At 42.2% G+C, this 19,373-nt stretch overlaps 1 protein-coding gene across 2 annotated transcripts in view; it reads left to right on the top strand.

The window, feature by feature from the left end:
• The window catches only part of COL20A1 (collagen type XX alpha 1 chain), a 491,294-nt gene that overhangs the window by 438,539 nt on the left and 33,382 nt on the right, over window positions 1–19,373 (top strand). For both annotated transcript variants that reach the window (XM_086932816.1, XM_086932817.1), the window contains exon 38: window positions 3,981–4,047. In XM_086932816.1, coding sequence (XP_086788942.1) covers window positions 3,981–4,047 — 67 coding nt within the window. The remainder of the gene's footprint in view (window positions 1–3,980; window positions 4,048–19,373) is intronic.

The following is a 19,373-nucleotide window of genomic DNA, read 5'->3' as shown; positions in this document are numbered from 1 at the left end:
TATGTAGGATCCGCAACATTTTTAGCAAATCTTACATACATTGCATTTTGCGATTCTCTAATTGCAATTTTCTAAAAATCACAATTTGAGAATTGCAAAACTCTTTATTGATACATATGGCCCTAAGACTTGTAGAGCTTATTAGTCTAGACATAAAAATAAAAGTAAACAAGGATAAATCATCAAGGGCACTAGAATCACTGAAAATTAGGAAAAACTTATTTCCCCCCTAATCGCCTTAAATGAACAGCAGAAGGTATATTTTTATAGAATATCGATCATATATATTCAGTTTGGAGGAGCTGCAGATAAAATCAAAGCTAGCCGACAGCGTCTCATGTTCAAATTCTTTATAAGTAAAATGTTAAAAAAATTAGTGGAACAAAAAATACAAAATGTAAAAGGGACTGACTTGTCATTGAATCACAAGGGCAGGGCTCTAAACAAGAATCATGGTAAATGGAGCTCGGAAAAGAGCAAAATAATGTGGAAGGCCGAACCTGAAGCTTATCAAATAATAACCTTGGGTGTGGGAAAATGCGAATGTAAGAAGTGACTCCATTTTGCAGATGGTAATAAGTGGGCGGTAGTCCATTACGCTCTTTTTTCCCTTCTCTATTTCTTGCCTTTGAAGGCTCGTATAGCGAGAAAATCATATGTTAACTGTTTGTTTTTTAATATTAACCATTTGCGTACGAGTCTAATCTCTGGCAGAGTACCTGCCTAGCAGACTTCTGGAGCGAGTACATTTATTTACTTAATTACCAAATCAAATAACAAATGAATTTTTGTTTAAACCACCAACTCTGTTGATTTGCAACACTGCTAATCCGAACAGGCTTGTCTGTGGCTTTAGATTTGTGAATCCATTTTTTAAAAACATGAATCCATTTTATTTTTTGTTATTGGATTTTGCTCTGTGGTAAAGACAAGACAGATTTGTAAAATATGCAGATGAATTGTTTCATTAATACATTTGTTTTGTGATTTTCTTTTTCAAGAACCAATTTGTTAATGTAGGAAATATGGGATAAAATGTATTTGTTTTACATATTTTTGGGTTGAAGTTTGATCTGCTTTAATTTCAGGATGGAGCTAATTTCTAGCTGAATAGTCCAACTCGATATTAGATTAATTAAATTAATCCAGTCCTAGTTTGTTAGGAAGACCAAAGCAAGAATTTTACAAATGGGGGTCTTTAGTTTCCCTTTGTCTCAGATAAGCATCAGGTTTAGACAAACTCAGGTATTTAAACACAGATTGGAAAGGGAAAGAAGACTCATTCATCAAATTACAAATGAATGAATGAATGAATGAATGAATGAAAATTGCACTTGTATAGCGCTAAACTACCCGGAGGCCTGGCAGCGCTTGTGACTGATTGCTTCGTGCGAGCTCAGGGTAGTTCATCAGGTTCTGACATACAGGTGCGTTTTCAGGGCTTTCCTGAAGGACATGTGGTTACTGTTACCTCGAAGAGATAGAGGGAGGGAGTTCCAGAGTTTAGTCGCAGTGTGGGAGAAAGAGCGTCCTCCCCAGCGGGCTTTCCTGACTCTGATGGAAGTGGCCAGCTGGAGGGTGCAGGAACGGAGGGAGCGGGACGGAACATAAGGAGTAGCCAGGGGATGTAGAATTGCAGGACCTGCACCATAGAAGGCTTTGTGTAAGATACACATGGCCTTGAATTGTACTCTTGCCACTACAGGGCATTTCTCGCTGACTGCCAGCGAGGAAGGTTATAGAGTAAGCAGGCCGCACTGTTTTGGATAACTTGGAGCTTCTGGGTGACGAAAATCGGGGCTCCCATATAAAGGGCATTCCTGTAGTCCAGGCGAGAGAGTATAAGGGCCTGGACCAAGACCCTTCTTGCCTGGAGTGGGAGCAACGGGAGCACCTTCCGCAACATCCTCATGAGCCCGAAGCAGGTGGCAGCGGTCTTAGTAGCCTGGACTGAGAAGTCCAAGGCTGTGTCGAGCCAGATCCCGAGGCTCTTTATTTGGGGCTTGGGGACGGGAGGCGGGCCCAGACATAGTGGCCAGATGGATGCAAGGGCCGAGGGAGAAGGGTTGCCCAGTAGGATGATGTCTGTCTTCTCCCCATTGAGTTTTAGGCAAGAAGATTGCATCCATCTGGCGACAGCCTCTAGACAGGGGCCTAAGGTGTGGGACGATCCCTCCGAGTGGTCTAAGGAGACCACTAGTTGGGTATCGTCCGCGTAGGTGACAATACGCACACCGAAGGGGTGGACTATCCTGTCTAGGGGTTCCATGTAGGCAAATGAGCCAATCATGGGTGTGGTTTTCTTGTTGATTGAGGAAGTTGGTAAAAGACACGGTTGGTCTTTAAAACAACAAGCACTGGCAAAGTCAATATGTCTGGGTTTAATGTGCTAATTAGGGGTGGGTGTAACTCACTTAATTAGCGCTAGGTGAGTAACCCAGCATTTAGTGTTAATTTAGTGTTAATTTCCTAGTGCAAAACGGAATTTCACACCCAAAATAGGCCAGGGGATGCATTTTGGGCTAAGAAAATGGCAACAGAACTAATACTCACTAAATTCATTCTTCCTGGTCTCATGCAGTAAGATTTATCTGCCAAATTACTCATAATTATGCGAACAGGCATGATCACACAATTTCTGGTAATTTCATATCAAAAGTAATGTGAAATTACAAAAATTACTCCAATGCCACGAGCGTAATTAAATGACCTAGTGCTAATGCAAGCAATGTTAGCTCATCAGTGTGTAATACATGGAAGGAAGCTAGTAGAGAGGATAGAGAAGGCTTTAGTTCTAAAGTAGATCGTAATGCAATTCAATGCAAGGGCTCTATTGGAGGTGGAAGAATTCACTCGAACAGCCAGTAGTATAGGGTGAGAGACGAATACTTCACTGGACGGAGCCAAGACGTCATTAATAAAATCTCAACGCATTGGTTGAAAGAGGGTGGTTAAAAAAAGCCAAAGGTTGAAAAAGGTGGGTCCGACTCCGTGTATATTTTTACCATTAGGTCTGTTTGACAGCTGGCTGTACAAACCCAGATCTAAAAGTAGATCCCTTTAAGATCAACCCTTTATTACCTTCTGTCCTAAGCCTTTCAGCAAAGAACAGGGAGAGGGAGACTGGGTTTTCAGGGGCCTTTGTACTTATCTCTTCTATGCAGGAAAAATACCCCTTTGGACATAAGATCAGCAGAATGGAAAATGGTCCAGAGAGTATATAGATTTATTTCCGCAGAGATGGCAGGAGAGGTGGCCTGAATATCTGCTAGGTTTTTTCCCTTGGTCTTCTTCCCCAAAACCCAACATTTCGAAATCATGATTTGCATGGCAAATAAAACATGTGTGGGGAGGACATAGAGGAAAGAGGTGTAGGGAGTAAATCTTTCCGAGGCACAAGATCAAATATTTCAGTTTCTGGATTCTATAATCCTTGTTAATCCTTTCCACCCAAAGGTTGACAGGAAACCATGATTTTTGTTTGTTTCTGTTGTGCATGGATTGGTTTCTTCTTTTACTGGTCTGAGTATGATGGGTCAGTAACCTAGTACATCCTTGGCGGGAATCTTTGCGTGACCTCATGGTCACGGGTTGGAATCCCACCAAGACCACTTAGCCATTCATTCTTCTGAGACTGATAAAAGGGGTGCTATAAAGTTAGGCAAGAGTACAAATCAGTTATCTGTAAATAAGGACAACAGACCTCTTTGGGGTGAATATGTGATCAACAAATATATTTGTTATATTAAAGTCTTTCCTTTCACACCTTCACCTGTTGAGCCGTGACATCCCTTTCATCATCTGCCATCCCATGATGCTTCCTGTTGTCCTCTGCCATCTTCAACCACACCGCTAGTATACTCAGCCACTGTGTTGCATGCCCAGCAGGCCCAGCTCAGCCCATCTGTCACATGTCAGCCCAAGTTCACCATCAAATGTGTGACCTTTGCTTAATCAATGCCTTTTAATATCAATTTCAGGGAGAACCACAACCCGTTTCAGCAATATATCAAATGGTGACCCAAGCGTGCGAACAGCTGATTCAAGGTGAGTATCGACCGAACCTTGCACATCAGCCCTCCCTCCCCATTACATCCCTCGTGGCCCCCACTGCCGAGTCAGAGGCAACCATATTCCAGGGTTTCTTTATTTATTTTATTCTGAAGTTTACGGTGATGTTCCCTTTGGAGTAGAAGGATTCATAACACCCCAGATGACAGTGAAGAAAGACTTAATGTGAAACAACATTAGACACAATGGTTGGTGTTCACTGTTCGACAAAGGAAAACAGTGGGGTTGGTACATGATGACCTTTTTGCTGCAAAACACCATATAAAATTGTATTATTGTGAATGTTTTCCATACAAAGAATAGGTTTCAAACAAACATGGATATTTGCCAGAAAATTCGTATCTTGCTATATGTGCTAGATTTTTTCAATGAAGTTCTGAAAGAATAAAGTTCTGATGGGTAGGGTCCTTCATTCAAATGTGTTCTGATTGAATGTTACTTCTTTCTGAATGTGTAACACCAGCCACAGAGTTTTGCCTCCTGACAATACCTGCCTCTACTACATCTGTCTCACAAGGATAGCTGGACTGGCCTGCAGGCAGAGCTTAATTTAAGCCGGTGGTTTTTCAGTATTCGGCGCCAGCACTTAATTGTCAACACCGGCACTTATGACAGCTGCCACACAGTGGCGCTATTTGTGTGATTTAGAAATGAGCAGAACAACAGTTGTTCATGAATTCAATATACATTCGAAACAACCCAGGACCTTGAACAGTCTGAATCACTGATACTCACAGTATGGCCCGGGGGCCGCATGCACCCCTCCTTACCTTTAGGTGCAACCCCTGGTCACCAGCAGCACTAGGCTGCGGTCTACTCGACTAAGCACTAACATCAAAGTTAAATAAACATGCAAGCATTTATTTTAAGGGTATTTGAAGTTAAAGAAAGACCTCCTAAATTTAGCAATACTCATTTTTAATCAGACCTTGCAGCAAAAGTGTAAACATTTTATAAAGTCTCTGCTAAATTCAAAAAGTGTATTCTATTAACAGCAGAACCGTTTCTTCTTATTACATCAGATGATATCAGTATGCTGAGAAGTATTTTTTTTAAGTGATTGTTTTCAAACATGAATTTAAAAACATGAATTCTTCCCTCCACCCTGACAACAATGCCACTATTGAACTAAGAGTTCAGTCAGTTTTTATGTGCATCCTCTTGAGTGGCGTGGGTTCCTATTATAAATGAACAACATTAGAATTGATCAAATCAAACACAGGAGAGGATTTTGTAAAGCGCACATCCTGAAGTCATATTTCGAGGTCCTTGTATATGTGATGAATAAAAAAGAAGGAAAGTGTAAACAATTGCAATTGCCTAGAATCACACAATTTGGTAAAGCGGGGAAGACAGGATTAATCCCAGGTTTTGTGATTTCACGTTGTGCAGTTCGTCACTATATATATATATATATATCTATACTACTATTATAAAGAGAGAACTGTGTCCTTTGAGCCAGGTAAACTCAAAAAGTACACCACCAATTCAAACACCCAAGACATCTTTGAAAACGTCATGGCAAGCAGAAGGACATAGGCTATATAAAAATAAAAAATATATGTTCTTTAAAAAATTTACAATAAAAAAAAGTAGTCCCTTGGAAGTAGCGCCGGCCGCGACGTGCGTGATGACATCGGAAGCACAGGGAGGAGCGGCGTGGGCTCTCCCTCTCTGCCGCGCGCTGCCTCTGGTCCGGTTCGTCACTGCCCGAATGTGGCTCACAGACAAGAGGGTCCAAGGTGCTCCCGGAGCCCAGGCCAGGTTAGACTATCAGCTGTACCCAGCCACGGCTGCTCCCCCGCCAAACACTGCCCACTTGCAACGCAGCTAGTGGGGCCTGGGATAGTCCTCCACAACTCTTCCTCCCACCCTCTCCCACCTCCTCCTGTTGCTCTAACTTTCCACGCCTTCCCCCCTCCTACCCCCCATTCGTGTTTCTTGCTGTCTACACTCGGTCCTCCTGTCAGGTCCCCATTTCTCTCGCTCACCCGCTCTGTCTGACACTACACCCCTCCCTCCCTCCGCCCTGTGTTTCAAAAGATCCCACTTCGTGAGGACACTTCTGTTGGCGCTATTCTATGTTAAGTCCGTGAGGGCACTTCTGTCGGCGCTATTGTATTTTCAGTCCGAATTTATTCAAGCATGCTGGGGCTTTTAGCCCCATATCAAAAAGGTAACATTACATTTAACCCCATTAACTTTACAGCTGCTGGTCTGTTTTCTAAAGCCCACGTATGACTTGCTTCTCCAGTTTAGGAATTCTCTGTGCATTCTGGGACTCATAGTCCCGGGATGCGGAGGTCTAACCCACATCGAGGCCAAATTAGGCTTCACAATTTAACTTCACAACCTGGAAGCTGGCCTTGGCACACCCTATTAGCAGAACAGTATTCTCGATTCTGTTGCTCATAGCAAGCGAGGGATCGCAAGTCGGGTGGGGTCCGGACAACAGCTGTATGTCGTGAGAAGATTTGGGTCCAGAATCCAAAGGGCAGTGAAACATTTTTCAGTATGGAGAGAAGGAAAGATTTGATCTGTTCTGATTTTTTCATTGTGCCCTCTTTGCAGTGCCAGTGTAGTCTGTAATCCACCACGATGGTGCCCCTGTGTTAAATGATTTTTACCATGTTCACCCTGTAAAAGGCAGCTCAGCACACATCGGCAGGTTTTGTGAGGGTGAAAAACCAAAACGTAATGTTCTAAAATGACATTGGGACACCTCTTGAAACACGAAAACCAAATGTACGTTACCTTTGTAGTTCATACCCACATACTTTAGATGGTTGTTGCATGTCAAGCATGAATTTCTTATGCACTATGAAACCTGTAGAAGTACAAGTCGATTCTTTTTGAAAAAGCCAACATTAAAATGTGCTCAGTACACAGAACGGCCCAATAGAACTGTCAGTTTATTTCGTTTGTTACTGTTACCAGTGTACTTTTATACTTTTGTGATTCTTGAGAGGCATTGGTTACCACGTGAATGTGGAAGAAATGAAAGCCTAAGAATCAACACTTTTATTGGAGGATTACTTATGGTCTTTTAAAATTAAGGGCTTCTGCTGCGCAAAATCACTCGTGCAGGACTGAATAGTAAACCTTTGCTCGGTCCTGGAAACGAAAATGTAAATCCTTTGTTTACTCCGAGGGATAAACACAAGCAAATCTATATCTATATCTATACTACTATTATAAAGAGAGAACTGTGTCCTTTGAGCCAGGTAAACTCGAAAAGTACACCACCAATTCAAACACCCAATACATCTTTCAAAACGTCATGGCAAGCAGAAGGACATAGGCTATATAAAAATAAAAAATATACGTTCTTTAAAAAATTTACGAATAAAAAAAAAAGTAGTTCCTTTGGAAGTAGCGCCGGCCTCGACGTGCGTGATGACATCGGGAGCGCGGGGAGGAGCGGCGTTCAGGAGCAAGAGGAAGAGCGGCCGACATGAGCGCGGGGAGGAGCTGCGGACAGGTGGGGAGGAGCGGCGAGCGGACAAGCGGTGAGGAGCGGCGAGAAGCGGAGGAGCAGTGGAGCGGTAAACTCAGCAGCGCGGGGAGGAGAGGCGGATGAGGTAAGTGAAGCAGCCGCGGGTGCGCACCAAGGGACGGGCGGGGGCCATGAACACAGTGCTCAAAAAGCATTTTCCTCAAAGTCGGGACGTCGGGGGAAACAAAGCGTGGGCAGAAGCGGCCAGGACCTACGACGGGCGGGGGCCATAAACACTGAGTGCTCAGAAAGCCTTTTCCACAAAGTCGGGACGTCGGGGGAAACAAAGCGTGGGCAGAGGCGGCCAGGACCTACGACGGGCGGGGGCCATGAACACTGAGTGCACAGAAAGCCTTTTCCACAAAGTCGGGACGTCGGGGAAAACAAAGCGTGGGCAGAAGCGGACAGGACCAACAAAACGGCCGCTCTGCTGCGTCTCTCCTGCTGTGATGCTGCCCCCAGCCCCTTCTGCCCCGGGCAACGCCGGGGCGGGCTGCTAGTATATATATATATATATATATATATATATATATATAGAGATATATATATATATATATACACTCCACTTCCCCTATACCCACCATACCACAGACACTGCCCTCCAACCCTCCTGCCCTAACCACCACCCTGTTGGCATCAATGTGGCCTTTGGTCACATCACAGACCAAACATATTGGGCCCTGGAAAAATGTTTGCGAGTACCCATGGTCCGAATCGTCACACTTATAGCCATGTGATGGTTAATAGCTGTGTATGTACTGACATAGGCAGTGCAGGCAGTGGCAATGGGTACTTCAAGCTGCATTGGCCTTCTGACAAAGGCTCTGGCACTTATTATTTTTTTTACAAATTAGGCACTGCCAACAGGAGACTTTCTGATAGAACAGTGCATTTGAAAGTGAAAGGCCGGAATGGCAGAATTGTTAGGGTAGGGTCATGACTTTTATTGTGTAAAAATCTCATGAAATTATGTCTATAATGAAAAATGTTGTGCTGCGGGCTCTAGCTTATGGGAGAGGTAGTCCGCTGAGCTCTCTGCTAACAGCGGCAGTGGGATTCATAGAGGACACAATTATTCCTAATCATAAACGATGGCTGAGGAGTGGGTACGTGAACACATGGAGGCGGCTTTGGACATTTTCAGTGATACCAACAACACTGAGAGCCCTACAACATCGGGACAAAGGGGAGATCAATCAACAGAGGGCACAACTGTCAAATCATTATTGAGGGAATTCGAACGATTCCGAAAACAAGAAATTTCCAAGTGGTGGGAATGTACATCTTTGCGCAGGTATTTGGAAGTGGGTCGGGTACCACGGGGACTGAGAGTGGTAGTGGTACCGACTTACGAAAACCCGGATCCAGCGATGCTGCAGGAGTGGGCAGATAACAACGCCCAGTCTTCCAGAAACATGCTGCAAATACTTGTAAAATATGCCGCCACTGACCGAGAATTTTGTTTGGCGCAATTGGAAGTAGTCAGTAAAGAACTGGAAAGTCATGAGAATCAAGTTGAAATCAACAAAGCGATGATTGATATAAAAGCGAGAGTGGCAAAATATGAACAAACCATTAAAGAGCGCAAAGCACTTACATTTCAAAGAGATCGCAATGATTATCTGAAGGGAAGGATCTATACTTTCGCTCGAAAATTTGATAGTATCAGGAGACAAAAATTGCCCACATTTGCGAGCAGTCCACAAGAAGGCTCTGTTCCCAGCGAATCGGAAATGAGCTCAGGAGCTGAATCAGACCCAGGCACCGATAGCACCCGTGGGCCGTTACAGAACGTTCCAACTCCCGTGGATGAATTTGTTTTTTTATGGGAAGATCGCCTGAGAAGTCTCAGGTCATGGCAACCACGTCAGGAGCACAACAAGAAAAACAAAAACCAAGGTGCAAAAGGCGCAAGAACAGAAGATGGGCCAAACAAAAAACAGCAAACAACGGCAAAGAAACAGACCTACAGACCAAACAGGAGATAATGAATGACAACAGTGAACGTAGCAACACAGTAATCAACCTTTCAAATATGGCGCTTACAAATAAAGAAGAAGAAATATTGACAAAGGGTTTGTCGTTCTGCAAAAGAACTAATTTTGACTACATACAAACGCGTATAGTCTTGCACCAGTTCATAAGGAAACTGAAATTGCGCAAATACTTTATTAACACCAAAGACAAAAATACGAATCGTGATAAAGATCAAAGTTCTGACAATGTACATGGCAGTTGGACAGTGGCTGATATGGATTTCATCCAGGAGATGGCAGAGCTGGACACAGATGGGGCAAATGATGGACTTGTTTGGAATGCTGACATGGCAGCTCAACATGCCGGTATTAATATCTATGAGTCCGCCAAGACAACTTTTAGACCTAAATCCACCTTCTGTCCGCTAATGCCAAAAGACAATCTAGACATTTTTTCAGATAAGGTGATTAAAGATTTGAAACAGTTGTCCCTGGAAAGCAGCAACAATTTTTTGAAAACAAGGAATAATGAAAGAGTCGAATATGAGAATGTAATGAATAAGATCAAGATGAGAAAGGACATTATGGTACGAATGTCAGACAAGGGAGGGAACGTGGTACTGTGGCCCCAGGAAATGTACAACAAAGAAGCCTCAATGCAATTATCTGACAGGTATTGCTATGTCAGAATTAGTGCAACTAATGTAACTAACATACAGGAGAGATACCATCAGAGTTTGTACACCTGGAAATCGGCAGGGTTGATCTCAAAATACGAATTTGAGTTTTTAAGAAACAACTATCCAGTGACACCACATCTGTACCTCATTCCCAAAATCCACAAAAATGAACTTTTCTCCCCAGGAAGGCCCATAATATCGGCAATTGGGGGGCTTTTCGAGAATACCAGCAAGTTCATTGATTATTTTTTGCAACCCTATGTACAAAAACTGCCTTCATACATCAAGGACAGTGGGGATTTTTTAGCAAAAATGTATAACCTTGATTGGCACTCTGACCTTGTCTTGGTAACTTTAGATGTACAGAGTTTGTACACCAGTATTCGACATCATGATGGGTTGCATGCAATCAAATACTACCTTGACACCAGGGACATAACACTACATCAGCACACTGCCATGCTATTGCAGATGATAGAGTGGTGTCTCGAAAATAATACATTCATGTATAACAAACTTCTCTACCGACAAATTCAGGGGACTGCCATGGGTACTTGCTTCGCCCCCAGTTATGCTAATTTGCATATGGGCTGGTGGGAGGAGCAGGTGCTCATGGCAGAACATAGCACACAAATGTCAACCAATGTGATGCAATACAGTCGTTACATAGACAACATTTTCGTGTTATGGAAGGGCAATGAGGAAAGTGCTAGGGAATTTGCTGAAAAATTGAATGATAACTCTTTGAACTTAAAGTTCACATGCAATACCAGCAAAACCTCGATTGTTTTCTTAGACTTGGAATTATTTGTTTCTGAAAACAAGATTCAAACAAGGACCTACAGAAAACCATCTTCCGGCAACACCATCTTGCATGCCGGTAGTTTTCACCCTCACAGCCTGATTACCAGTATCCCCTATGCTGAGTGCCTCAGAATGAAGCGCAACTGTAGTACACAAGATGGCTTTGAAACATCAAAAAAACAGCTGTTCAAAAGATTGCGCTCCCGAGGCTACTCTGAGCAAATTCTAAAAACTGCAGAAAACAAATGCTTGACCAAAAGTAGAGAGAATCTGTTGTTCAAAAATACCACAACAGTAACATTGAACAAAAAGATTGAGACACCACAAATCATCACAGGGTACAATGCCTACCACACTCATGTACGCAAAATCTTGTACAGGCACTGGCCCATAGTACGCTGTGACCCCACATTAGGAACATCATGTGCCAAGTTGCCGCAGATCACATACAGAAGGGCTAAGTCGATGAAGCAGGAATTGGTATCCAACATTCCGAGCCAAGCAAGCAACACTAATTGGCTTCAGAGTAAGAAGGGATTTTTCAAGTGCACCAAGTGCAAAGCTTGTCAGCATGGCATCAACCTCAGCAAAGTACACTTCCCACTCAGAAAGACACCATTGGAGTTAAGAGGGAATTATAATTGTAAAACAGAGTATGCCATTTATGTTTTACAATGTACTTGCAAAAAGCGGTATGTTGGAAGTATCTTACATCCAGTGCATGTAAGGATCTTGCAGCATTTAAGAGCTGTAGCCAATGACGATCAAAGTTACCCAGTGGCACAGCATATAAACGCTTTTCATGGAGGGAGAATAGAAGACCTGCAATACTTTGTTATCGATAGTATTAGTAAGAATATAAGAGGAGGAAACAGACTCCTAGCACTTAGGAGATTGGAGTCGAGATATATTATTCTTCTCAACACCAAGACTCCCAACGGCTTAAACTCTGACGAAGCGCTAAGCGTGCACTTGTAACCCAATATACAAAAGACTAGCCCTGCATCTGTAATTCTATCTGTAATGTTACCACAAATTTGCTCTTTGCAAATCACGTATCCCACTCCTCTGAGACTTCGTGGTAAGGATTCTGGTAAAACATTGCAGTATTAATACTTTTGATTAAAATTAATTTTTCACAGCGAGCTAATTCGTTATTTGGAGCACCCAGGGTAATTTAAATTTTGTAAAAAAATTTATATAAAGTAATTTACAGATCACAGTACTGAATTATCCGATATCAGAGAGATATTGGAGGTTAAAATCACACTCATGCACATATGAGAGCACAAGAATAGTCCAAAATTGTCCAAAAGCCAACTGGGGCATAATACCTTATGTAGAAATGATGTTATAATAATTGCTAAAGGACTATTGAAATTGCTACAAATGTTGTACAATGCAGGTTATATTGTATCCATTACTGTGAGAAATTACGTTGGTTTTAGACTTCACCATGTATTTTGTTTAAGTTATTTTTCACTGTTCACAAGCATATATTCTTTTTTTAGCACTTTTTTGAATGGTCGCGTACATATGTACTGTGGTTGCATTGGTATCTGACGACAGATGCGTTAGAGAAAATATAAAGTAATGGTAACAATTACGGAGTATGAGCATTTACGAACTGCTAAGCTTTGAAATAGAATGAATTCATTCTGATATAAATCATGTATTGCAGCTCGTAATGTACTTAATGATAACAGGTAAAACTACTCGTAATGTGAACGTTTCTGTCAACCAAATGCAACTCACCTCTTCCATGTCTATGCTAATGGGGAGGGTAACCATAGCAACTGATGTACGTCATCGGTAGGCTCCGACAAACCTATATGTGTATATATACTTGTAGCTTCCACTTCGAAGTTGTTGTGACCAAGGCGGTTATCCCGCCGAAACGCGTAAGCCATCATCGTTGGGTGAATAAAATTCCTCTTGGACGAGAATCCCACGGAGTCAGCGCCTTTTTTTGTATTTCTGAAACGGAGGTTTGGATGACATATATATATATATATATATATATATATATATATATATATATATATATATATATACATTGCCACAGCTTCTTCTTCCTACGTTAAGTAGACCAAAGACACGGCACAGCAACAGATGGTTTTCAGCGTTCTTTATTTACACACCAGTGCAAAAAGTAACGTGCATCAAATGGACGGTCTACGCGTTTCGGCTCCTGCCTTCCACTGGACCATAGAGTCCCCAGGTCTAGACCTTGCTTAAATAACGTGAACAGTGTAAGTACCCTCTACCATTTTCATGGTCATCTAGACCAACCCACCCAGCATAGTAAGCACATGGTCAGTACATGTTTAAAGGTATATACATTATTATGTACAATTAGCGTAAAGTACCAAAAGTAATCCAGAACCATACATTTAAATGAAGTATTTACACCAAGTTATGTTCCGTTTTACATATCGATGTCAAAATTGATGTGAAGTACCATTGGTAATACAGAGCCGAAAATTCTAAATAAAATATTTACATGAAATATTCACAGTCAGATCCCCATGTATAATATTATGGTATTGCATTATACCTTTCCACGTAAAGTACTCAAACAGAGGACAAGATTAAATTTCCAGTAGAGGATGACCTAAAATTATATATCAATCAAAATCCAAAGGTTTAGGAGAAAATCAAAGTTTCAAAGTTCCAAAATTGCTGCAGTTTATCTAATTAATAAAGTATAAACCATTCATAGGAGTGAGTCTCAATAATGCATAACGTCATAAGTCAGGTATAACACAATCTATTATTTATAATTATATACACTACTCCGACATATGCCTCTCTGTGCAGCAAAGCATGATACATGTAAAGTACTACGTTTTAACTTATTTCATCCTATCATCCTATTCTTTCGCAGTTTTTCTAAGTCATCTTCCCCCACATTTTCTATCTTCTATTTGAAATTTTGGATCTGGGTGACTAATCGGTTCTGATTCCATCATATTTAAAACATGTACATACTCCAGCTTCAAAAAAAGGTATTTTCAGAGTTCCTTAGAATTCCACACATTGAAATTACAGTATCATAATGTTCTTAATTGTCTCTATGTCAAATCACAAATGTACATACAGTTCGGCATCCAAGTTATGACCAAATGGTGCTTCGGTTCCCATGTTCAGTATCATTCTTGATTCCAAACGTCTCAATTGTTGCAATTGGTCTCCACCCCGTTCCGGGAGTTTGCACAACTTTATTCCTGAATATTTCAGAAGAGTGGGATCACTTTGATGATATTGGGCAAAATGTGTGGCCATTGGGTAGCATGGGTCCTTGTTCTTTATCGCCCTTAGGTGTTGTAATATTCTCAACTTTAGTTTGTTTATAGTGCTCCCAATGTAGTACTTGCCACAAGGGCATTGGAGCCTATAGACCACACATTTGGAGTCACAGGTGATATGGTCATATATGGTTTCTTTTCTGCCATTCTGTAGTAGGTAGTATTTGATGTTTATCCCATGCTCACAGGCCTTGCACTTGTGGCATTTCCAGAAGCCAGGTGTTGTTAGCCATGTCTGTTTTTTCTCCTCACGCAGTACTAGATGACTTTGTGTTAATATGTCTCTTAAAGAGGAGGTTTTCCGATATGTTATGCTGGGATTTCTTGTCAGGCTCTCACTCAAGGTGTTATCCAGACGGAGGACTTGCCAGTGTTTTTTGTAGGCTTTTCTCATTTGTGTACTTTGGTTGTCGTAGTCCACTATTAGTCTGGTTGTTTCGTTGCCCTGATCTGGTTCTTGCTCTTGATCTCTCTTGGATTTCTTATTTTTTGGTTAATAACTCCTCTCTCCCTTTCAAATGCATCCGATTTTTTGCAGTGGAGATCACTTCCATTGGGTATCCTCTTTCAAGGAATCTAGTGCTCATTCTTTCTATTTCCTCAGTCAGGTCATCTTCCTCAGAGCAGTTTCTTTTTGCCCTTAGCATCTGGCCATAGGGGATACTCCATTTCAATCTTATGGGGTGCCCACTGTTAGCATGTAGAATGCTGTTGCATGCTGTTGGCTTTCTGTGGATTTTTGAACAAAGTTTGTTGTTTTTGACAAAAATTTCCACATCTAGGAATATCAAAGAATGTGAACTAGTTGTAGATGTGAATTTTAGACTGTATCGATTGTAGTTCAAGGATTCAATGAAGGCTTCCAATGAATTTTCATTTCCGTCCCAAATGACGAACAAGTCGTCAATGAAACGACACCAAAGTTTGATTTTTGGTCCATCAGGATCCTCTTGGTCTTTCTTTATCACATCACTCTCCCATGCACCCATCAAAAGATTCGCATATGTGGGTGCAAATGATGTCCCCATTGCTGTCCCCTGTTTCTGGAGATATGTCTCCCCCAGGAACAGGAAGGCATTGTGGGTCAAGCAGTATCGGAGCATGTCCAGTAACATATTTGAATGTTCTAGAAAATTTACAGATCGTGCCTTAAGGGCTTCTTTCACAGCCTCAATGCCATCCTCATGGCGTATTGAGGTGTATAGTGATGTGACATCAATTGTTGCCATTTGATAAGTTGATTTCCATTCACATGTGGATATTCTCTGCAAAAAATCCATTGTATCCCTTAGAAAAGATGGTAGATTGGTCACATAGTTCATCAAGAAAATGTCTATGAATCTTGAGGTGGATTCTAAGAGGGACCCTATTGAACTCACAATGGGTCTCCCTGGTGGACAGTCTAGTGACTTATGGATTTTTGGTAGGAAATATATGGTTGCCATGATCGGGTTGTTCGTTTTCAGGTAGTTGTATTCATCAAAATCTAATAGACCCCTATCTTTCCAGGTTAGCAACATAGAGTGGTATTCGTTGGTCCATTCTCCCATTGGGTTCATGGTCAGTTTTTCATAATGTTCCTGGATAAGAAGTTGTCTATTTGCTTCCTCAATGTAGTCTGTGACATTTTGGATAACGAGGTTACCCCCTTTATCTGAGGATTTTATAATTATGGACGCATCATTCTTTAAGTCTATCATTGCCTTTTGTTCTTCCAAAGAAAGATTTTGTCTTCTAGTTCGTCCATTCTCTGTTGATTTATCCGAAATTTTCATTATTTCCTCGACCATAAGTTCTTGAAATAGGTCCACTTTGTTGCCTGGTGGAAGTTGTGGGCAGAATTTTGAGTTCCTTTTTAATCCACTGTTTCCACCTATGTTAGTGGGTAGACCAATGCTTCCACAAAAGTTCATTTCCATTTCTGAGGTGATTGTGTTATCCTCTTGGCTAATAGAGGGGGTCTCCTTGATTGATGATAGAGTTATCATGGCAAATAGGTCCTTCTGTGTGACAGTTGATATCCTATTCATTTTAGAGGCACATGTCTTTTTGTTATTCTGATTTCTTTCAGCAAAGTGTTTTTTGAGTTTCACCTTCCTGCAGAATTTATACAAGTCAATGCGTGCGTTGGGTACATTCATAGTCTTTGTCGGGCAAAAGGAGAGACCTTTGTTCAAAAGTTTTAAATGAGTGTCCGAAAGATGTTTGTTCGATAGATTTACCACTATGTTGGGCACGGACATTTTTTTCTTTGTTATTATTTTGGCTTTCCTTTGCCTCGCTTTGCTTTTACTTCTTTTTCCACACCTTCTGGTTTTTGGTTTGTCGGGGGTTTCTTTGGTGGACGTTGTTCCCTTCCCCAAGCATTGGATCTGCCTCTTCCTCTTTGTCGCGTGACCATGTGCGCTATCTTGATCTCCCCCTGAAAATCCAATGGGGTTGTATTCGATTCTCCTTCGACCGAGCTCACTTCAGAACTATCTATTTCTTCTGTGGGATCAGTGGTTCTATCCATGTTTTTATCCATGGCAACATGGCTCCTTAAGGTATCATATTTTCTTGCGAAGGTGTAAATTCGGCCATTCATATAATCCAACCTATCTCTTGTAAACTTATTGGCCTTCCTTTTCTCTACCTCCATCTCATGCTTAGCTACCTTCTTTTCCATGTTTTCCAATGCTTCTTTACTCTCTTCAGATGTTGGAATGTCTGCGAGTTCTGATTCCAGAGCCACTATCGTGCTCAAAATGTTTTCAAGTTTTCTCTCCGCATGAATGATTAGGGTCCTCATTAGTTTATAGGAGCATTCGTTTGTGTCAGTTTGCCATAATTTTATTAAGTCAGCGTCCAGGTCATTCAAGGTTGGCATTATTAGGATCCTCAAGCCTCGAGGGACTCTTTTGAACTCAATATATTTTTCCAATGATGTTTTCTCCCACCATTTATTGACTTCCTGGATTCGCTGATTTTGTAGTTCTCGTACAATATTGGCAAATGTTCTCTCCTTAATTTTCTCTCCCCCATCTTTTTTAGCGTCAGAGAGTGCTGTTGGTGGATTGTCATCGTTCAGAAGCTCACTCGCCCTTAGCTGGCGATTTCTTGTTTTATCTGCCATGTTTAGCTATGCTGGGTTGGGTTACTATTTATCTTCTTCTTGATACACAGTTGCAATTTACTCGGTGTGTTGAGTGTTCGTAGTTAAATTGGGATAACCAGCTCCCTTAGTCCTAAGGTATGCTGGACCCAAATACACGCGTCTGTTGCTCCCTGTGAAGCACCCTGTGCTCACACAGTTAATCCAAAAATGCTGCACTGTCCCTTTAAGGATTATCTGATCTCGTCGATCTCACCGATGACGTGGTGCCTCAGTTTCCTTTCAGGGTAAATCGCTAATGTTTCCCATTCACTCGGGATTTGCTGCCAGGCTGTACGTTTTGAAACTGGTGAGTGATATTGCGTGTATTCTCAGGTTCGTTCCGTAAAGTTTGTTTCACACGTCAAACTTACACGCTACACCAGGGCTTCCTTCGCCGGAGCTCGTTGAGCCGAAGGGCGATTGCCTCTCACCCCACCCGAACACAGCCTCCGCTGCGCTACACAGTTAGGCAAACTTGACAAACTCCACATCGATTCACTCACCCCAGCTCCGGTCGCCTCCGTACTGTTCCGTTAGCGTTTCTTCCGCTGCTGATCTCCCCGCAGTGGATCTTCACGAGCCGCCTGGCTCTGCAGCAGAGGCGTCGGTCGTTTTCTTCCAAATTGCAATCAGCTGGATTCCGATCTCCCGATCAGTCACGGCCGCTTCACCTCGCCTTGGAGTGCCTGTGTTGCGCGTTCCAGCTCACGCGCCAATTATTGCCACAGCTTCTTCTTCCTACGTTAAGTAGACCAAAGACACGGCACAGCAACAGATGGTTTTCAGCGTTCTTTATTTACACACCAGTGCAAAAAGTAACGTGCATCAAATGGACGGTCTACGCGTTTCGGCTCCTGCCTTCCACTGGACCATAGAGTCCCCAGGTCTAGACCTTGCTTAAATAACGTGAACAGTGTAAGTACCCTCTACCATTTTCATGGTCATCTAGACCAACCCACCCAGCATAGTAAGCACATGGTCAGTACATAAAGGTATATACATTAATATGTACAATTAGCGTAAAGTACCAAAAGTAATCCAGAACCATACATTATATATATATATATATATATATATATATATATATATATTACCTACTGGCGGTCGCCAGTAGGTAGTTATAGTTAGGATTATTTTGAATAGGGAAATCGCAACATTCTATTGGGAATAACTTTGGCGCCGGTTGAGGAATCTGCCTGAAAATTACCTCAAATTTGCTCATCTACGCTCCGCTCCTTCCCTGAAATTTTGGGGGGGATTCGTCAAGCGGGGGCCGAGATAAAATGGGGGTCCCAAAACGTGTTTTCCCCATGTTAATTTCCATAGGGCGGTCAACCTCACTTTTAGCCCGAACGGCTGAATGGATTTCCACCAAACTTGGCAAAATTGTAGGGACTGGTAGCCCGATGTGCCTTTGCTATGTCTCAGGATATGTGCTCCAGTGGATTTTGAGAAATTTAGGTTAAAAAAATATATATATCTATAAGCGCGCCCCGGTACGCGCACCGGGGAGCGCACCGGGCGTGCTACGCGACTTGCGCGCGGAAAGCTGATTGGCTCTCGGGTGTCTGTCAACATTCCAAACAGTCCGGAGCGGCCGCCATCTTGTGTCTCGGTAGGATCGAGACACAAGAGGTGGCAAAAACAAAGGGGGAAATGACCATAAGGGGACAGAGTAGACCCCCCCTGACCCCCTAGGTTTGATGTGGGGGCCATAAAAGGGCCCCGCGGGGCAATTTTTTTTTTTTCCGATTTGCGCGGGGGGAGCGCCCGGTACGCGCACCGGGTAGCGTACCATGGGGAAAAAAGAATGACAGATTTTTTTTAAAATGTAGCATTTTTTTATAAATTGGAGGTAGTTCTAAAAAGAACAGTTTTTTTATTCTTTTTGTTCTTTTATAT

The sequence above is a fragment of the Lissotriton vulgaris genome, chromosome 7, assembly GCF_964263255.1.
Source record: "Lissotriton vulgaris chromosome 7, aLisVul1.2, whole genome shotgun sequence".
NCBI classification, from domain to species: Eukaryota; Metazoa; Chordata; class Amphibia; order Caudata; family Salamandridae; genus Lissotriton; species Lissotriton vulgaris.
Note: the sequence above shows the minus strand (reverse complement) of the source record. Positions and strands in the feature narration are given on the sequence as shown.